Source organism: Apteryx rowi, unplaced genomic scaffold (genome assembly GCF_003343035.1).
Source record: "Apteryx rowi isolate R43461 unplaced genomic scaffold, aptRow1 scaffold_10, whole genome shotgun sequence".
NCBI classification, from domain to species: domain Eukaryota; kingdom Metazoa; phylum Chordata; class Aves; order Apterygiformes; family Apterygidae; genus Apteryx; species Apteryx rowi.
The window spans coordinates 4547652-4568862 of record NW_020447197.1 but is presented as its reverse complement, the minus strand read 5'-3'; the positions used below and the strand labels follow the sequence as shown (position 1 = coordinate 4568862).

General features: G+C 37.1%; 1 protein-coding gene across 6 annotated transcripts; it reads left to right on the top strand.

The window, feature by feature from the left end:
- Positions 1–261: 261 nt before the first annotated feature.
- Positions 262–20881, top strand: SEC62 (SEC62 homolog, preprotein translocation factor). 6 transcript variants are annotated; one of them, XM_026062007.1, is made up of 10 exons: positions 787–3079; positions 6386–6614; positions 7040–7147; positions 8526–8634; positions 8999–9104; positions 11678–11885; positions 13444–13536; positions 16566–16626; positions 17656–17775; positions 18852–20881. In XM_026062007.1, exons 2-10 carry the CDS (start codon positions 6588–6590, stop codon positions 19316–19318), a joined length of 1299 nt encoding a protein of 432 aa, XP_025917792.1. In that variant the 5' UTR covers positions 787–3079; positions 6386–6587; the 3' UTR covers positions 19319–20881. The 6 variants fall into 6 exon arrangements, with proteins under 6 accessions (XP_025917828.1, XP_025917792.1, XP_025917821.1 ...); XM_026062036.1 differs by lacking the exon at positions 7040–7147; XM_026062026.1 differs by having other exon boundaries at positions 6386–7118.
- Positions 20882–21211: the final 330 nt, after the last annotated feature.

Below are 21211 nucleotides of genomic sequence, written 5' to 3'. Positions count from 1 at the left end.
CCCCCCGCGGCGGCGCCCGGCCTCCCCCGAGCGCGGAGGGGCCTGAGGTGGCGGCGGCTGGTGGGGCTGGGCCCTGCCCCGCCGCCCGCCGCCTTGCGGGACCTGCCCGCAGACTTACGGGATCTCCGAGCCGCCGGCGCTACCGGCTGCCTCTGGGAGCCCGGCGCTGCTCCGGCCCCGCTCGCTTCGCAGCGGGTGCTCGGCGGTGAAGGGCCGCGAGCCCCGGGGCGGCYACCGGCCCGCTGCAGGTGCGGGCGCCTCGGGCACGCTCGCCCCGCTCCCGGGAAACGCGGCCGAGGGGAAGGGAAATGCGCCTTACAAAACAACAGCAGCGCCTAAGAATAGGCGTTATCTGCTCGGAGATCGTGTTAAGCTGTCTTAGCTATGCGATGTCGCCGAAAGGCGCAGGTAAGGCTGCCCAGGTGTTAGCACTTACCTGGGCAAGTCCGGACTTCTCAAAATACAACTTTAAGCGTGAGTTTTACTGAGGTTTTTAATGCTCCTTTTGGGCATAGTTACAGCATCAATTGCTATAATGTCTGTTACTGATATGTGTTATTAATCCTAAGCCTAAATAATATTTGTTCGGGTTTTATTGCTCYGCTGTAAGTGGAGATAAGGTTCATGAGAGAAATCCCCGAGCTGTTTAACAAATGCGTGCTTCATCCTTGTGCTTGGTTGCCCTCTCTTCTTCTTTCTTTTCCTTTCTCTTCCCAGCCCACTTTCCCTTCCCCCTGGAAGGTGGAGATTTGTCTGTGTTTGTAATGGTTCCTGTTCCCTTTAATTCAAATTACTGTGAGAGAAAAACAAGCAAAGTCAATGAGGAATTAATCAGAATCTTGTAAAGCAAGCCTTATTAGTAACAAGAATTCAGTAAATTGGGGTAAAATGTTACATATTCATTCTCCTTTTTTTTAATATATAATAATCATAGAATGTCCCATGCAAAGGATGATAATAGCCCAATAAAACATCCATCAAAAACAAATTAAATGTAACTTAATGTTTTGTATAATAYCCAAAGCTTCTGATCTTGCAAGCACTTAAGCGCATGCTTAACTTTCAGCCTATTAGCCGTAGAAGTATTTCCAGAACTGCTAATAATTACCTGAAGTGTAAGTGTTAACATTTCAGGTTTAAGATTGTTGCCTAAATTTATGATTATAATTATGCAGATAAACATATATTGCTTCATAGTAGTTTCCCAATGTATGTCAACAACAATTGGAGGACAAGACAGCGAACAAAGAATACTGTTCAATGCCCAGAGGGCGTTCTTAATTGGTCAAAGTGAATAAAGGGGGAAAAAAAATTTTAGCTTCTTGAACTTTCTTGGCATAGTTGYAGCATAATTATCATGTTTCAGGATAATGCTACAAGTTTCTTCTTTTAAAGTCAAGTCTGTTTATTCATTTATTTGTAGGTATTTCAAATCTTTTCGAAGTAAATACTTAGTTTAGGGTGGTGTATACCTGCAAATACAGAGACTATTTGTAATACCATATGCAAGTCTGACATTTCAGTACCCCATAGTTATTAAGTAGAGCTATATTCCTTGAAAAGGGTAGGATTCTTAGCAGGAGGCAGTGTATTTAGCTGTGGAAGAGGCTGATGTACTAGAGTTCAATTATAAACACTCTGTGTGTAGAAACAAAGTTTTGAATAATTCTTACAGGATTTTGTCTGCCTTCAAAATTGGAGTTGTGGTAGTTAGCTAGCTAAACGAGATAAGACACAGAAAAAAGTCTCAATAAAATAGTTTAAAATTCTTTAAAGCCTACTTTGTGTATCTTCGATAGGAAATGATAACAGGAAGGATGTATTTCATAGACTGTATTTTCATAAAATGACACATTGCCCAATATATGTTGCATAGCTTGGACTCTTCCTTTGGCAACAAGGTAAAAGAGAAATCTTTATCTTCTGAAGTTTGAACAAAGACATTTTATAGGTAGAGATTTCAATAAATGTCATACCGATGGTAATTTAACCATAGTAATATGGAGTAGTGAAAAGAGACTGCTCTGTGGGAAGCAGATTGCTAAAGTTAATGGGCCCCCACATGATTCAGATTTCTGAAATCAAGAAAGCTTGCTGTGTAGAGCGGACTTATTTTTGAAAAAACAAAACATACGTTGTCTAATGGCTAATTTAATATTTTTTCTTTAGGCAGCTATGTCTCAAAAGATGGGGAGTGTCTTTGCGTGTTACTCCAGCAACCTGATTAAAGCTTTTTCATCTCTTGAAAAAAAATACTGTTCCATAAGCTATCCTGACATAGTCACTTAAACACAATCCTCATAGTTCAGTTACTTTGACAAGTATGCAGTTGGACAGCACGTGGCATTTTGTTGGCAGGTCTGCAGTTTGACTATTAAGTAGGCATTAAGTTTTAATTATGTTGGCCAGATTCCATTGTGGACAGTTTTATTCTGCCCATGTGAAATTTTGTTTGTGTTTGCATTTCGATTAATAGCACTCACATAGCATCTTTCTGCAGTGTCCTCTACTTTAGAAATGTTAATGCATATAAATACCTCTTTTATAAATAGAGAAAATGATTCTTAGGCACTGATTTGGCAAACGTCTCATTGCAAATGGATGGCTGAGATGGCTGCAGAACATACTTTTCTTGTTGACTTTTTTTTCCCCTTGAATCACTGAATTCAAGCCTTGAGATTCTCCTGATGAAGGACATCTGCTAATCAATATTAACTGTTCTAGCAATTCTTTCCTGCCTTGATTTGGGCTCCGTTGGAGGGAAAATGTGCAAAAGCTGCATTGCTGATTCCTGTGCTACATGTGTTTGGGAAGGAGTTTGGAAAGGATCTTCAGAAGTGACAATACGACAGTTTTTCAGTAAAACAGATTTTAATCCAGCTTTCCTGTTTGTCTTTATTTTCTCATGATTTCTAGAAAAGCTGAATGGGATGATAGCAAATAATCTTTGCAAAATGAGTAGTATCAGGTGATAGAGGAAGAAGAAACAAAGAATGAAGGGAAAAAAAAACAGAAAAATAGGAAATTAAAGTAACGGCCTCCACTGTCAGTAGAAGAAGAATCGCTGTCTCTTGAGAATGTAAGTCAGATTTTTGGAAGGAGGAAGGGAAAAAGTCAAAACAGCTGGCCTAAGGTTAGAAGACAATTAAAGCTGGCATGTTTTTTCTTCAAAATACTGTACGTTGCTGCTTTGGCATGCATTTCAGAACTCCTTGTGTGTGTTTTGTTGTAAATATATGAAACTTAAACCTTTGCTCAGAAAAACTAGTGAAGGCTAAAAAGAGCAAAGAAGACGACAAATGTTTATATTTTTACAGGATCTATACAGAGCAAAAATATCTGTTAATCTTCTGTAAAGAAAAGTTAATACGTTGCGGCTAACACAGCCGCAGTAATCCAGAAGAACTGGTTTCTCTGCTAGGCTCTGCCACAGCTTCTTTTAAGAGTCCTGGGGCAATCCACATACTGGTCATTAGCGCAAGTCAGGCAATTTTACCTTCGTTAGTCACTGAAGAAAAGAGTCCTAACAGCAAGGATCAGAGGTGGCATGTTTGGTTTCCCCTATCTCCCCCCTCCCCCCCCGTCAGTTATCTATTAAATCATGTTATTTTGTGTATTCTTTGTCCCAGTGCACCTCGATTTCCTTCATGCAAAGTATAAAAGTTTCAACAGAATGGATGAGGAGTATCCCCTTACCTACCAGAATATCTTATAAGCTAATGTTTAGGTATGAATACGCTCAAGATCAGAGAATTAGTCTTGCGTGCTGTGGATGAGCACTGCGGCTTAAAAGAAACTGCTGGTGTCTTGTGTATAGCCTGATGCATTTAGCATCCTCTGAAATATTAACATAATTGAGTCCTTAATAGGACAGAAGCAGAAGAACTAGTTCCTATTAGCCATAGTCTTAGCTAGTTACTGGGTTAGAGGGGAGTGATGGTGTTCACGTCAGTTATAGGTGCTTTATTTAGGTAGGTGCCTTCGTTTGGTGGGTGATCTCCCTAAGCTTTGCCTCTTGGTGGAAGAGGGTGATGCAGAGGGACCGTTTCTTTTTATGAGTTGGTTTAGATTTTCAAAGATATTTGAATGTGTAAAATGCTGCTAGTTGTTTAGTAGGGTTTACTTTAAGCACTTAAGCCATTAGGAACTTCACTTTATCAACTGTATTGAAAGTTAGGCATTTAGAAAATCCTGGTAAACATTTGTCTGCAGATTTAAGCGTCACCATTTCTTGAAGATTTAAGTGTCAGTGCTTTCTGGCCTGTGTGCATTTCAGCTATGGTAAGGCCATACGCTGACTGAATGTAGATTTCAAAAGCAGTTGGCAATGGTAACTTGAGACTATGTGTGTTTGTATACCTTTATGAAGCATGCATCACATGACCCTTGTTCCTCTGATTAATTGCTATTAATTAATTACAAATGGTAATAGACCTGATTCCTATGCCACTATGTATTCCACTTGTGTCATCCTGGAAGTAGAAAGGGACTTGGGTGGGATAATGGGATCCCTCAAAGGCACAGAGCTAGTGGTAGAACCAGCTTGGAGCCACTTGCGCTCCCCTCTGGAGGAAGCCCTCTTGGAGAATGAGCAAATGGCATGCTACACACGGGCGATACAGCCTGAGAGACAGAGGAGGGAAAAGGATAGTCCTGTGGTTCAGCCCAAGCTTTGGCATGCACAGATGGCCTTCAGAGAAGATAATCTAAATGCAGTTGTAGCCTCCCCATAGCATGAGGAGGGAGGGGTATTAGAACATGGGTTGACATAGTCTCATTTTGGACTGTCATAGCCTGTCAGCTTGAAAAAGAGGCTGCACATGACTAATCTGCTTAAATTTCTTCTTTTCCTCATCTGAAAATTGCATAAGCTATTAGGCTTCAGAAGTCTTCTGTGAAGGACAGTGTTCTAAAAATCTAAGTTTTCAAACGTAGGAGCAAAAAAAGTAACTAAATACTCATTTCATTGAAATCAAAGAATCAAAGAGGACCATCAGTCCTTGTAATGCTTTTGTCTGCACATGAAAAAACTTGTATAGTTAGTGACAGTCATCATTTAGTCTGTTCTTATTTCCAGAAACCTTGTTTATACTCTGGAAGGAAAACATCCTATCTTGGGTCATGCCAGTCTTCTCACAAATATGATGAAAGGCTGGAAAAAATGAGTGAAATTTCAGTCCACCAATATGCTCTGGTCTTTTGGCATCCACTGAATGTTTCCAAGAGAAAGAAGAACTAAATGAGCTGTATTTAGGTAGAGACGAAGAGGAGAAAGAAGTTCATGGGTGCACTAGTTCTAATAGCTCAGTTCAGATGTTTTTGTTTTTAATTTAGATAGGCTTCTTTTCTTTTTCAGTCCCATTCAGAGGTTTAATTAAATGGGAACTATATCTGTGTATTAAAGGAAGGTCATAATGCACTGTGCTATACTTTGATTTTGGAGTTAATGGTAAAATTTTAAGTCAGTGAAGATGATTAGGATTTTCCATTTGTGTCAGTGAGTACAGAAGGTCATTGGATTTGAAAATCTTAGTTTTGTTTTATGGGTGCATATAGGACAGAATTTTGATAGGAATTCTTGAGAATTATTTTGAAACATCTCCCAGTATTTCAGTGCAGTTACTAGTGAAATAAGCAGGTTAAGCATTGTTTTTTTCCCCTGTCTTCTTGTTGATGGAGTTCTTTGACTATCTAAATAAGAAATTAGGTTTGATTTTATTTTAATGGCATTCTTCCAGAGTACATAAATTATCAGGGATTATAAAACTCTAAATCTTACATGCTCCCTAGTGATAACTTGTGTTATCTCATACATAAAATTAAAGTAGATGCAAAGCTCTCAAATAAAATCTAGGACGGAAGTACTTGGAAACTTAACGCTATCCTATATTTTTAATTAATTGAAGATGGTTTAATCATAGAATTTTAATTGAGAAGACATTTTAAAACATTCCAGAAATATATTCTGAAATGTTTCTCTGAATCTTTCTGTTTTTCCTAGAAAAGTAAACTTTCAATACCAGAAAATGTTAGTACAGCTTTTAAGGCTGTGTCATCTGTTTTAAAATACTATAATTTATGTTAAAATACACCTTGATTCATTTGTATAATCCTTTTCTAAATGTATAATGAGGCTTGAAATGTCTGACGTTTGGCTATTTTTACTGTTGAACATAAAGATTTGTTATACTGCATCTTAAAAAAGCAGTGCTTAAAAGATTCTGAAATTTCCAGTATTTCTGTTGATTTCACTTAATGATGGAATTTGGTATTTTTTTCTGTGAGTCATTTGTTTTAATACTGTAACAGAAGCCTGGCTCTGAAAATAAAGGGATGAAAATAAGTTCTTTCCTSCTATTTAACCCACGTTTTTCATCTTTCTCAGGAGGAGCTCAGTTAAACTGTGGCAGTGTCTCTCAGAAAAGAGCCCTTTTGCTTGGGATACTATGAAACTCTCCCACAGAAAAGGACAAAGCAATAGATGATAAGGAGCGATCTGAAAAAACACCCGTTGGTGCCAGCCACTGCCTTTATAGCATATCGCATGACTTACCAAAATCATAAACATTTAAGGAAGAAAAGAACATATGAAACTAGCAGACAAATTAAGTGATGTGAATATCTGTAGTTTTTCTGACAAAGCTGTCTTATAATCTGTGTTGCAGAGAATAACATTTGCCCTATGAGTTGTTGTACTAAGTATAATTTGCTAGTAGGAAATATTAGAAAAGCATCATTCTAAAATGCAACTGCTACATGTAGTTGTTAGTGTCCATGGCACCTTAGCATGTGTACCATACAGTAACAATGGTACACCTGTATTAATTTTCTTTAAATGCATTATAACTCATTTTGTTGTTATTAAACCAAATCTGTCTTGGTACCAAACTTGTAAGTCACTGATGATGCTACCAGTTGTACCATATTAAGAGGACAGCAAGTCACAGCATATAAATTATGTATATAAATGCAATGCCAGTTAGCAAATAGTTTTCCGTGAATTTTGTGGTGTTTTATACATTTTTTTTAATTTGTAAAGAAAAAAGGAAGCATTGAACATGGAGAAACAGTTAATTTCATCTGTATAAGGAATGGCAGGATCATCTGGCTTAATTCAGGCATGTGTTTTTTAAACCTGTCTAAACTGGTGAGTGTGAGTGCATATTTCTGCACGGGTACAAGGAATTCAGTATTAAAACAGTCTCAGTAATCTCAGAATTCAGCAGGCTACAGAGTGCTGTTAGTAATTTGGATATCTTATCTCTATATTTGGTTTAAAATTGTCCTCAGATAGGAATCGCAATAATCTCATCTAGAATGATAATTCATTAACCAGTGTCTTTTGAAAGTTGGCTGTGCAAACTGTTGAAAATTAACAGCTGGCTGTCTGAAGCTTTTATGTCCTGTGTATCAATGTCTATTTGACCTTGCATTTCCACTTACTGGGCTTCTTCCAATATCATGTTTTTTTCATCTTGAAAGTGATAATGGAGGTTGTATATGTTTACTGAGCATTAAAAATTTCTCTTTAAATAGAATGTTTTTCTATACATCCCTGTAAATCACTGATTTGTTTTGTGGCTTCTGTATTCTATTTCTGTGGCTAGCATGAGAAGAATAGGTAGAGAAATGGTGTTGCCAGTCTGAAAAGATGTCCTAGTGTTTCTCTGTTGTAATTGATCTGTTTGGGGGGGGGGGCTAGTTCAGGAGAATCAAGTCTTATTAATATTTTTATATATAATATTAATTTTACATAATTGAAAATGCCTGTTTTCATCCTTCTGTCTTACAAATCTTTGCATTGTTACTTATCTGTAAATTTGTAAATATACAAAATGTATTAATGCATGCAGAATAAGGACTCCTTTTCTTATAAAACACCTATTTTGAAGTTCATGTACCTTATSCTGGTGTGTTTTATACTGTGCTCCTAATATCTAGATTGGGAGAATCTCCTCAACGATCTTCTGAAGTTTAAGTCATTTTGTAGCCATGCAGTGGTACTAAAACCTTCTAACCAAGCTGTCAAACCCTTCTACTACTTCTTCTCTATATGGTTTTCATTCCTCTTTCACATGAAATTCAAGCTCTTTTGTATTCTGACAGTATGTCTGCATTGCTGTCACCTCAGACCATTTCTAATTCCTCTCCATATTGTTTTTCTTTGTTCTCAGCTTCATAGCTATTTTCATTCAGACTTGTGTGCCTTAAGCAACTTTCCATTTGCCAAGTGCCCAGTACTTTCCCTTTTCTCAGTTCTTCCCTTAATTTGTTCCTTTTACAAAGCTGTCAAAGTTTTAGTTCATTGTGTATCTTCACGTCATCTGATGTTAGAAGTATTGCTTTTTTTGTTTATGTAGACTGAAAACTCTTTGGAAAAATTACTTGACCTATGTTCACATTTTCTATGTTTTGTTTGTATTGCTGTAAAATAATGAGGACTCTAGAATATCTGATCTTGAGTTCAAATAACTGTCTTCCCTATGTGTTTAAACCTGAGTTAATTTTCATTATTATTATTGTAGGAGGTTGGCGAGCCATTCAAAGAGGAGAAGGCTGTTGCCAAATACTTACGTTTCAACTGTCCAACAAAATCTACCAACATGATGGGCCACCGAGTTGATTATTTTATTGGTAGGGTTAACCAAAGAACGATACTGTCTGTTTACTAATATTGTGTGTGGGGAGGTGTTTTACTATTATTGTTTTATCAAAGAACATTATGGTCTTGCAAACTTATCTAGGCATTAGATAGCCATAAGACTAATCTTATCAGCCTGAAGTAAACACAATAAACTTTATCAACTTCTCACTTTGTAGTCTTAATGGTGTATAGTTGTCCAGAATGACGAATTTAAGAATAGCGGCTACTCTTATTTTAAAGATCAAAGGATATGGAACCAGAACTGACTGGTTGGTGTGGTTCAATGAATATAGGCTAAGTGTTACAATTAAGTTAATTGATTTTAACATATTTTTTATTCCGTTTTTCCTCTAGCCTCAAAAGCTGTGGATTGCCTCTTGGATTCTAAATGGGCAAAGGCAAAGAAAGGAGAGGAAGCTTTATTTACAACTCGGGAGTCTGTAGTTGATTACTGCAACAGGTATGACTTTCTGGTCTAATTCATCAGTTTTAATAATAAGTATGGTTGTCAAGGGGTCTTACATTACTTAGGAACCTGTTTCACTTACGAGCCTTTGAAAAAGGGACTTAACTGCTTTCTAAAACACTTGTGTTATGGTGTATAAATAATGATTGTAGGTTTATTAGTGTGTTTGAGGGTGTCACACCAGAAACAGAAAAAATGTAGCTTAATCATCTTTGTTCTCATGACTGTGTGATGCTTTCATTATGCTGCTTGTGGCAGCAAGGAAAAGAAAACTTTTTCTAAATCTTTACGATTATTTTAAGGCAGCAGGATTAGAGCTCCCAGATTTCTCATTTCCTTGTACCTAGACTACCATCATGGCAGAAGCTGGACTTTGAGGTTCAAGTCACGCCTCTCGTGATGTGTCTTTGCTGCTTAGTGTTTTTGTTTAGATGAATGGCATACTCCGACCATTATATCCTCTTGTACTCATTTTGGGCAGAATCATGGAGTTAAGGGGGCTGTCTACACTTGGAGAGCTCTACAAAAGCTACTTAGAAATGAAGGAGAACACAGCTAATATTTAGTCATTTTTCTGGCTTATTTTAGATAGCCATTCAGCAAGGTGAGATTCTGCCTCCGTTTCCAGTGCTGAGGCAGGGCAGATTCTGTCTTTGAACTTTAATCCTTGTCCTGACTTCTTCAAGAATGTTTATGAAAGAACATTATGTTAATGCAAGCAGAAAAGTAAGTCTTCCTTTCTAGAATCTTTGGACTGAGGTAGGAGTCTGTATTTGTTTGTTTTTCAGTTACTAAACCATTGGATGAGAAAGTATTGTTTAAGTCCTTTAGCTTCAGCAATGAAAGAATGTCTATGTACTATACAAAGAAAATCAGTTCGACCCTCTTTTCTCTTGCATTGATTTTTGTCAATAGTATCATTTAGTGCACGGATGATCCATTTGGCACCATATCATGTCTGCAGTTTGGTTTTCCTTGCTGTTTCCTATATGACTAGTAATGCCAAGGCCACCTTTGGTCACTGAAACTGTTTTCAGAGCTTTAAATGTTAGCACTGACTACTTCCTTTACCATTTGGAAGGGACGGAGGAATATCTTAGTGCAAAAAAGAAGGCAGTTCCATCAGCACCAGAGATGTATTATTTTTCATCCTCTCTGTTTAGATTCTTACTTATATTAAAACCAACTGCTTTAACTCTCTTGGTGTTCTCTTGGTTTGACTCTTGCTTGTTTTATCTGCCCTGTCAAACATAAAATAAGTATGAGATCCCGCTCCTTCATCCCAAGTCAATAGCATTGATTGATTGCATATGTAAAACAAGTTATTATCTGAATTCATAGTGCTGCTGTAGAGCATAGATCAATACATAAGTGTAGCAGGAGATCTTAAGTTCAGTAAGTTTTCTCTTGGGGTATTTGGCACAAATAAGCTACATCAGTAACACTTGTTTCAGCAATATTGTTGCTGATCTAATGAGGATCAACAGAGAATTAGTAGGTAATCTGGACTTCGTTAGTTATGTGAAGGTCAGTCCAGTTCCAGGACCTGGCTGTTGGTCATGTTGATACCGTCGCTCTATGCTTTGGGTGGCAGGGCTTGCCCCGGCATGGTGGAGGAGTGCTTCCAGTCCCATCTTTCCATACTCCATCAGAGGCAGAGTTAGCTCCTCCAACGGAAAAAGTTTTCTTTATACGCACATGCGTGCGCGCACACACTTGAAAACAACCCTGTTTCAACAGTCAGCCTGCACATAATTTTAATTAGTGGAATGACTTCTCCTCTTTAGTGAATTTTCCGAATTTAAAAAGCAGTCCAACATAACGATGAGAGATGAAAGAAACCAAGTACAAATCAAATTGGTTTGACCCATAGGACCTGGGGGTTTTTTGGTGAGAATTGGCCCTTGGATTTTGCACCCCACTGCTTCCTCTCAGTTTGAAGAGCAGTATATTGTACTCTGCCTATTCTGAATTGGAATATGATCCTTTCAAGGACATTACTCATTGGTGACAACTGTGGCACTACCCTATATATATAAAAAATTTTTTTAATAATGTTTGCTTGTAGCTGACATAAATGGAATTGCTTGCATGAGTACCAGGGTTCCAAAAGGACAATTTCATTCAACCTGCATCTCTGACCAACTAACTTGACAGGTTGTATGTCCATTTCTTTTATTTTCTTTTTGCTACGAAATACATTGACATGAGCTTTAAAATAAATACTGGATGGAGTTGTATTAATGGGAAAGATAATTAAATGGACCTGATAGTTTCCACCATCCTAAACTTTGTTGTCATTTATATCTATACAAAGATGTTGCCACATAAAGTATAATTTTTATCAAATTTTGAACAGGTGAACAAAAAAGGAAAGCAACAGGTGAGACAAAGGATAATAGGTGTAGTGTCTTCATTTGAAAATAGTGTAGATGATGGTGACCTCTTTGTCATGCTATTCACTAATATATTAGATAATCTCTACTGATATCTAATAACATAACTGTGTAAAAACATTACTATTTCAACAACATTTAAATGTATCATTCACCCTTTTTCATTTTAAGACTCCTGAAAAAACAATTCTTTCATCGAGCGTTAAAAGTGATGAAAATGAAACCTGATAAGGATACGAAGAAAGAAAAGGAAAAAGGAAAGGCTGAGAGTGGGAAAGAAGAGAAAAAGAGCAAGAGRGAAAGTGGCAAAGATGAAAAAACTAAGAAGGAGAAAGAAAAAGAAAAGAAAAAGGATGGTGAAAAAGAAGAGTGCAAGAAGGTAAGTGCAATCTGTAAGAGAAGAAACAAAGCTGTTAGTATAACTAATTTGTTGGTTACAAATTTAACTAATATTGTCAAGATTACATGGATTTAAAAAACATGGTTGGTTTTTCCAAAATGTGACATACCTCTTTTTGCCTGTTTTGGTCTCTAAAATACACCTTTTTTAAAAAAAAAAAAATTTTGGAGCTGTTCAGATTTTGATCCAAATTCAAAAAAAGAGACTTCAGCTGCGCCTTTGTCTATGTGCCTCATTGTCTTGTAATGTGGACTGAGTTGATAAAAGGCTACTTCCGTTCAGCTACAATGGGCAGTGATTCTTTGTGCAAGTGTACTTTAGCATAAAACAACATATAAATGCATGTGACATAACATATCAAAGTCTGTGCAGTTACATAAGTAAAATGGAGATCCCGTTTTGCAGTGTTTGGTAATAAGAATGTCTGGAATGTAACATTTGATACTTGGTGCTCGTAAACAGTTCTGTAGTAGTGGGCCGTTTTTGTGTATGAAAGCTCAGTTATTAATCTACATAATGCCTGATTTTCCCAAACTTTAATTTACTTTTTAAAAAGTTCAAACTATTATTGCTGCACAAGTTCTCATGTGTGTCCTGATATGTTTTATTAGCAAAACCAAATTTCTAAATTAAGATGAGAAGAATCCACAGGAGAAACTTGATGAAGAGAGACATTTTTCCTTCTGTATATGGTGGTTTGAATCCAGTGACTTAGTAGTACTCAAGAGTTATTCCCTTTCTAACACTCTGAGTAAAATAATGGCACATTTAGTCAAAGGTGTAGTCTACATCTCAGAAAAAAGGTTATATAGCTAATAAAGGAATTATAAACACAACAAGCTTTCCTGGCTGTCTAAACATAGAAGCCAGTGTACTGTCTGACTCTTGAGAGCCTAAAAAGCAGATTTTGAAAGTTATGAACTTTGCAAATTCTCTGTAATCTGGAGTGTTGTAGTGTTAAATGTTTTAGTGGATGATATAAGCCAGTGGGTAATGACTTGAGTAACAACACAGGACAAAAATTAGGAAGTTAACTTCAAACAAAGAAATAAGCAGAGAGAAGGAAACAGGAGACAGGAAAAAGGGAAGCAGAAGACCAAAAAGTGATTGAGGAAGGTACAGGGTAAAAAGGCTGAAGCTGATTCTGAAAGAATGCCTAAGCAGTGTACGTGCCACCAAGATACCAAATAACTCTAACGAAAAGTTAGTGACTACGAGTGTTGTTCTTGATCTTTGTACAAACTTTGTTACTATCAGTGGAGCTTTGCTATGCATTTGAACACATACATTTGAATTCTGAAGTTATACTCTAGCTCTTAGACAGTAATCAAAAAGCAAATTTTGCATTTCTTCACAATTTTTCTTTATTTATGAGATACCCAATCAGTAATAAATGAGAATAGGAGGAAATAAAGCATCTACACTTAAGATCATTTTCAATTTTTTTTTAATTTGTGGAAAGTTCTGGCTCAATGTGTTTAAATGCTAGAAATTAATATCCTCTAAATTATTTTTTATAATTTGCCTTTTTCCTCAGGATGAGACCCCAGGAACACCCAAAAAAAAGGAAACTAAGAGGAAATTTAAACTTGAGTCACATGAAGACCAAGTTTTCTTGGATGGAAATGAGGTGAGATATATAGATACTTTGTAAATTTAGCATCAGTGTACTGTTGTCAGATAATAGCTTAAATTACTGGATTTCTGCAGACTCTCTTTTGTCCCGTTGAAAGAAAAATGAATGGAAACCTGATGGCTGATCTTGAAATATCAGATTTGGGATATTTGCAAGGACATTAGAGGATGGATGTAGGACAGTAATATAAGAAATCTAAAAGAAAATTCTATTCCCAATAGTTTAAATTTTAGTGGACATAAGGTGAAATTTTTGTCCTCATGGTGTAGTTAAGTATTGGAACAGTCTCCATGCCCATAGGTTTTCAAGACTAGACTAGACTGGATTAAACCATGAATAACCTGGTCTGACCCCATAGCTTACCCTACCTTGAGCAGGAGGAAGGACTAGAGACCTCCTGAGGTCCCTTCCAGCCTGAATTATCCTATGATTGTGGTCATGCTGAAGTATTTCTAAACAAAAATCAAGCCTTTTAGAACATCAAATTCAGTCACAACAGTGGAAATCAAAAGAATTTGCCATTCATCAAAAGTATCTGCTATCCAGAGGCAGCCTGAACCTGTGACCTGAGCAGATAGCTGAGACTTAGGCATTCCTGAATTCTAATCCGGGCTTTACCACTGAAATTGTGTGTGGTCCTAAATACTTCTCTGTACTTCACTCTTCTGGAAGACAAAGAATTTAATTCACTAATAGTTCTGTAACATACTGTGTCATATTCTTGCTTGTAAGTTTTGACATAAGTGGGAACTCTTTATTTCAGCAAAAATATAGTGTTCTACATTCACGTTGTGTGTCAGTGCACTGCAATCTCTCCTAAGATTCTTTTATACATTTGGTTCTAAAACATACGTGGCAGTGAACTCTGAGAAGTCAGAGAACTCTGCAATTTATTTGTGTTGTGTGGAAAATATATTTCCTTTATGTATATCTGTCTTCTCAGTCATTTCTTTTACAATCTATCTTAATCTGTTTTGTCTCACCTGGTATAGAATCTTGTATGTCTCTGATCCTCTGTATTCTTTTACATGGTGTAACCAGAATGGCATGCAGCATTCAAAATGGGGGTGCACTATTATATTTATTTGGTGGTATAGCAATATTTATTCTTTATCCTAATATCGTTTACCTTTTTATTAATGAGCTGACACTTTCAAAGAACTGTGACTCCATGATCCTTCCTAAGTAGTAGCTAATTTAGAGCCAATCCTTGTATATTTACAGTAAGAGCTGTTTTTCCTTTTACTTTGTACTTGTCAACACTGATTATTATTTACCACCTTATTGCCCAGTCACTTGGTCATGCTTTTCAGTTTATTTGGGCTTACAGAACAGCTCACTGGCATCAGAGCCATGCCTGCATATAGTCAACTTTTATACCTTGTGAGAAGAGTGGAGTATTAAATACTTCTCATTGTATCACACTGAAAAACTGCATTACTGCATCTTTTAAAGTGTCCTGGTAGTCTGTATCAACTCTTCTGCTAGGAGGGTTGCTGCTAGTCAGCAACTACTTTGAATCTTAACTACTGTTAACATTGAAAAGCTCAGTTTCTTAAGAAAAAAATCCTAATTTTACTAGTTCAGGAAATTCTGCACTTTACCAAGAAGCTTGTCTTAAGACTGAACAAATTTCCGATTCAGATGGATCCACAGTTCTCATTAAAACATTTGCTATTGAGTGTTTTAGACAACAGTGTACTGTGGTACAGTGGGTATAGTTATATTTATCCGATGCCGTCAAATGTGACTTAACTCGCAGGCCTCAGCTCATTTCAGCTTTTGTTCCGAATCGAGCGTTTCAGCGTGATGCTTTGTTCCACGTGTTTTGTCTGTCGTCGTTCCCCCTGTCCCAGGAATCTCTTCAAAGCTAGAAGCAATTTTTGTTTCTACTTTGTGGACCTCAGACTTACTTTTGCTTAAATTTTTGGCTTCATGCTCAACAACATTAATGCATGAAGAAAAAAACTTGATTCAGTGATTGTTCTGTATCTTTCAGTTCTTCATCAGTTTACTATCTGAACGTTTTGTCCAAATGTTTACATGGCCTGTAAGTTATTCTGGCTAAAATTTCTTTAATGACGTAATTCTTCAAGAAACACAGTCTGCTCCCTCCCTCTTTCCCCTGCCCTCCCCCCAAATACTGTTTAACCACTACCTTCCTCATGGTAAGCTGGGGGAGAGAGACCTTGGATACCGTACTTCTCACACATGTAGCTTTTTGTGGATGAATGAAAGAATTTTTAATGAATAATTTTAGAAGGTTACAGAGCTGCATGTTTCTTGATCTGAAGGAAGTACAAATGAATGTTCAGGCAAGGATCTTCTCTTGAACGGTTGGTTGGGCAGCATGAGAAGCATCTACCAGCAGCAGAAAGTGTTGATCTTTAATTAGCAAAATGATTACCCATTTTTTGCTAACTCTCACAAGCAGGAGTTTATGCTAAAATGATAGTTCATAGTAGAGGAAACATGTATTTTGCAATAAATGCTGATAGAATAAGAAGCTGAAATTATTTGAGCACTGCGTGAATACAAGCACCGGAGCAGACAAGGGGATGGGCCTTATAAACTAATAATGGCACTTTGCCCATGCTGGAAGTCTCCTGCCTTAACTGTGTGCCTGCCAGCACAGGCAGCGTGCAGCACTGGTAATTCTGTTGTGTCCCGCTTCAGTAGCACAGTGTCCTTGGGCCTCCTGCCATCAGGCTCAGGGCATAATCAGTAGATAGCTCAGGCAATCTGTATGGGCATGCAGGTGTGCAGTCCCACGGCTCTCTATATCCCTTTGCAGCTCTTTCACTGACAGAAACCTCTGTTTCAAGTCTCCTCCGAAGTATAGCACTTCCTATGATATATTGCCCCTTGCCCTACTGTTCTGCCCTAATTTGGTACTGACCGGAGTGCCGTTTGTTCAGTGTAAAGTAATGTAGCATTGCAGTAAGCATTTGGATGAGAAAAAGCTGAAGTCATTTATCAGAGAACTTGCTTTCCAAATGTTAAACAGATTATTTCTATTGTAGGTGTATGTGTGGATCTATGACCCTGTTCACTTTAAAACATTTGCCATGGGACTTGTACTTGGTAAGTARTGAGCAAGCTGTAAATGTAGGCATAGTATCAAATAGACATATCTGTCCCTGGGAAAAATTGTCTTTTTCCAGGACAGAGTTTTTGTTCTTCAGTTTCAGCATGATTTGGTACCAATCGTATTATGTAAACCTTGATCTCCTGAGTGGAGGAGGTACACATGCAAGAAAACTCAGGAAGTAGACATGACTGAAACATGCTTTACCAAATGTCTGAAATTACATAAAGATGTTGATTTCAGTTGCCTTAAGGTAATGAGTAAGTTGCTCAGTAGGTAACACAGACCACACCAACAAGTTTATATAAAAATGTGAAAGATGTTAAAGGAATATTTTAAACCATAAATGATACCTTTCTGACCCTAGAACTTCTGTTTATGTAGACAGGCCCAATCAACTAAACTTATTTTTCTAATCTAAATTAATCTTGATGTTAGCTCGTACCAGTGAGCTAACAGATAATTGTACTGTTAGTCTACCACCCCTTATCTGTACCTTCCAACCTCTGTACACTGAGAGAACTGCCTTTATAGAGAATCCATGTCAACCCTTGGGACCATATTCAGCTCTTAGACCAATTCTTGGGGCCAACACAAACTCCACCCAGCTGCTTGTGCCTGCTGTTTCCTGATGGGCTGGTTTTAGGCAGCTCCCCACTCTTTTTTTTTTTTTTTTTTTTTTTTTTTTTTTTTTTTTTTTTTTTTTTTTTTTTTTTTTTTTTTTTTTTTTTTTTTTTTTTTTTTTTTTTTAGGCCCTCTCTTCAGAGGTGCTTTCTCTTATTGACTAGGCATAGTTACTCAGGCCTCTTAAACGTGGTCTTTGGTGACTGTCTACCCACTATGAAAATGGGAATAGTGGAAGTAGACAAGGTTTCAATCAAGGCCTAAGATACTATCATATAATTGATAGGTACCTTGCTAAGAGAATATCTTGAATAAATGGTTTATAGTAAGCCTAGAAGTTTTATACACTTACCAGGAAAAAAAAATGCATCTTATGCTTTTCTTTCTATCTTTCTATTTAGTGATTGCTGTTATAGCTGCAACTCTGTTTCCACTGTGGCCAGCAGAGATGCGTGTTGGTGTTTATTACCTCAGTGTAGGTGCAGGCTGTTTCGTAGCCAGTATTCTTCTTCTTGCTGTTGGTAAGTGTCAGTCATCTTTATTTTATCAGCAAGTGAAGGCTAAAAGGGCAGAAAAATAGGCTAACTTTTAAAGTTGTCCAAGATGTGTGAATCTCTCAATTACCTGTGATTATTTTATGACTAACAGTAGCCAGCCCCATCACTTCCAGCTAGACTGAGCTATTTCCTTAGTGGCCACCAGGTGTCAGAATTGTGCCACAGGAATAAATACTCTGGCGCTTGTTTCACCTGTGTATATGTCCTGTATACTGAAGATTTATTTACTGGCTCAGTAAATACTGAATGGCTCTGGCTTCATTTCAGTATCAGAAATGTTAGCTTCTAATGGTAAAAACGGCAATAAGGCAAAGGAGAGCAGACAAAATCAGTGCCATCTTTAAACTGGAGAATAAAGAGTGGTCAATGAATACAGGAAGATATTTGAGATAGCATGGGGGAATAGTGGAAAAGAATGAGCCAAGCCCAGGATAGTCCTTAGTGGCCACAGGACATATATATAGCTGTCTGAAAGACATTCATGGTTTGAGAAGTGGCAGGTTATTTGTTTGAGAATATTAGCTTATGCCCTTGTAGGAATATTATGAGCTTTAAAGGAAAGAAAAAGTCTGTCATTTATTTGGGTATACGATGGCTCTTTACAAGAGGCCTACGTTTTGTCCACCTCCTTTCTTTCCAGGCAGAATTAAGTATAATGTACTAGAAACAATGTTTTCACCAATCACTAGTCCATACAAAAGAAAACAAACCGGGGGTGGGGGGAGAACACTAGCTAAAAATGGCTTCTGTGGTGAGAACGGTGTAGCCAAGATTTTAAAGCTGCCCTTGGCTTATATTCATTTAGCAGAAGGGATTAAGAACTAAATCATAGGTTAGAAATATGGTTAATTTGGGTTGGGTGCAGAGGGAGGTGCCAAGAATGAACAATTCCAAAATGCTATTGTAGAAAGAAATTTTTCCCCAAGATCACTACTATTTCTGGCTTTGGGTGGATGTTAGTATCAGATGTTTCTTTATTAAACATAGTTGTATATTGTGAATGTTTATACTAAAAACAATTTCCCATTTTTTTTATACAGCCCGCTGCATTCTTTTCCTTATTATTTGGCTAATCACTGGAGGAAGGCATCACTTCTGGTTCTTGCCAAATCTGACAGCAGATGTGGGATTCATTGACTCCTTCAGGCCCCTGTACACACATGAATACAAAGGACCAAAAGCAGACTTAAAGAAAGAGGAAAAATTAGAATCCAAAAAGCAGCCAAAATATGACAGTGAGGAGAAATCAGACAGTGAGAAGAAGGAGGAGGAAGATGGAAAAACAGAAGCAACAAGGAACTCGGGAACAGAAGGCTCAGGAGGAGAGCGACATTCAGACACAGACAGTGACAGGCGTGAAGATGACAGGTCCCAGCACAGTAGTGGAAATGGAAACGACTTTGAAATGATCACAAAAGAGGAACTTGAACAGCAAACAGATGAAGAGGATTGTGAAGAGGAAGAGGAGGAAGATGCTGAAAGTAGGCCTTCACATGAAAAATCATAACTCACTGTGGTTTTTGGGACTAAGTATGTGCAAATGGTTGGATTTTCTTTGTTGGCTGATCACCAAAACATAGACCATACAGTAGCATCTTTGTTTGCTGAAATATACATGTTACCAAACAGTTTTATATGTAGTTCCTTCAATTTTTTAACCATTAACTTGATTACTTGGTACTATGTTAATCATTAATATACATTTACAGAAGTTTTATCAATCTGACAAGTTTTCTATTGATTGATAGATTGCCCAGATCGTCCTCAAACATACTGTAAAACATAGTTTTCTGGTACTTGCATAACTGTTCAATTAGTTTAGCTTCTCAAAATTGCTTTTGTAAAACAAGTAAAAGTTGAATGACCAAATTTCAGATTATTCCTAGTTATATTCATTTGATAGCTAGTTAGGTAAAGTACTTCTTAGCCCACAGCTTTCTTGATACTTTTCTTGACTTTTCAAAAGATTGTGAAAACTTTCCTAAGAAAACTAGTTTTAGCAGAAGTATTTTGCTGAAAATATAAAAGCTGGTAGTGCTGAATTTGGCTGCAGTATTCTCTGTTTCTCCAAATTGTGTGCCAGCAACTTAGGAAATCCAAACTGTTTTTGTACATCTGGTTCAGAGAAAGATGTCATCTCCAGCAGGTGAAGGATACAGCATGGTTTGGAAATTACAGCTGTTTTCTTTCTCCTGCTCCATCATATACAAAAAATGTATTCTGTACATAATTTACAAATAAAGCAAACCATTTACTTTAACTGCTACTTTATTATTTAGAAATTTGATCCAGCATTCAGTTTGTATAATTAAAGCCATTTCGTGGTGTATCTATCAGAGAAATGCAAGTCAAGAGGACCTCACAGAATATTTGTGTATGATTGGTAGCTGTTTCCACAAGAGCTTTAGTTCTGTGCCAACATTCCGTGTATTTGAGTATGAGTAAATTGATCCTTATTAAATGAAAGCAAACATCATAGCTGTATGTATGCCTTAATGTTAAAATTTTCTATGTTCTGGAACTGGAATACTTTTTAAACTGAAAAGGCAAGAGTATTCATCTGTTCAGAAATGCAGGTAACAAAGCTAATATGGAAAGTGACCGTTAATAACTTGTTTATAAATATCTTGAAGTAGTTTGTGTAGTTTCTATTTATGCATCCCTTATTTGCTGGATGGTTGGAGGATGCATCATGTTTGTGTCAGCTAAGCATTTAAGAACTTAAGTAGTTAAGACTTGGCATCATCCCTGTAGATCACTTAAACAGTAACTATAGATTTGATTGTCTCCTGAACCCACTCAGAAAATAAGGGTAGGATTGCATTTTTAATAACTGACTTACAGATCTTTTTTTCTTTCCTGAATTGCTTCCCTTTCCATTCCATCACTAGCATTTTGGATAAAGTTATTAATTTTCCAATTGTGCAAATAAGATGCATTGTAATGGGTGCATTGATAAACAATTCATGGATGTGGTATGATTTGCTTATTAAGTCTCCCAAATATTTACTACATAAGGAAGAAGATAAATTGGATCACTTTTCTATTGATATAGCAAAAAAAAAAAAAATCAAAGAACCGATTATCTAAATAGATTGAGTCCTGACTCTTGTATGTTATCACTAATTAAAGTAACTAACAAGTCCTGTTACTGCCATTCACTACCTTACTGAGATACACGTATGGGATGGTAAAGCATGTAGGCTAACAACATTCTTTTCAATCATTTAGGCAGCTGTTTTAATACACTCTTAACACTTTGTTCATACAGAAGCTAATTTCTCTGTGCTTGTATTTCACATCTTCACTTCTAGTGTTGGGAACAGAACTGCAGTTCTTTCTGTGCAAGAACATTCAGATAGCTGGCTMTGTAATTTATTGTACCTTTTGCCTGAAGAGC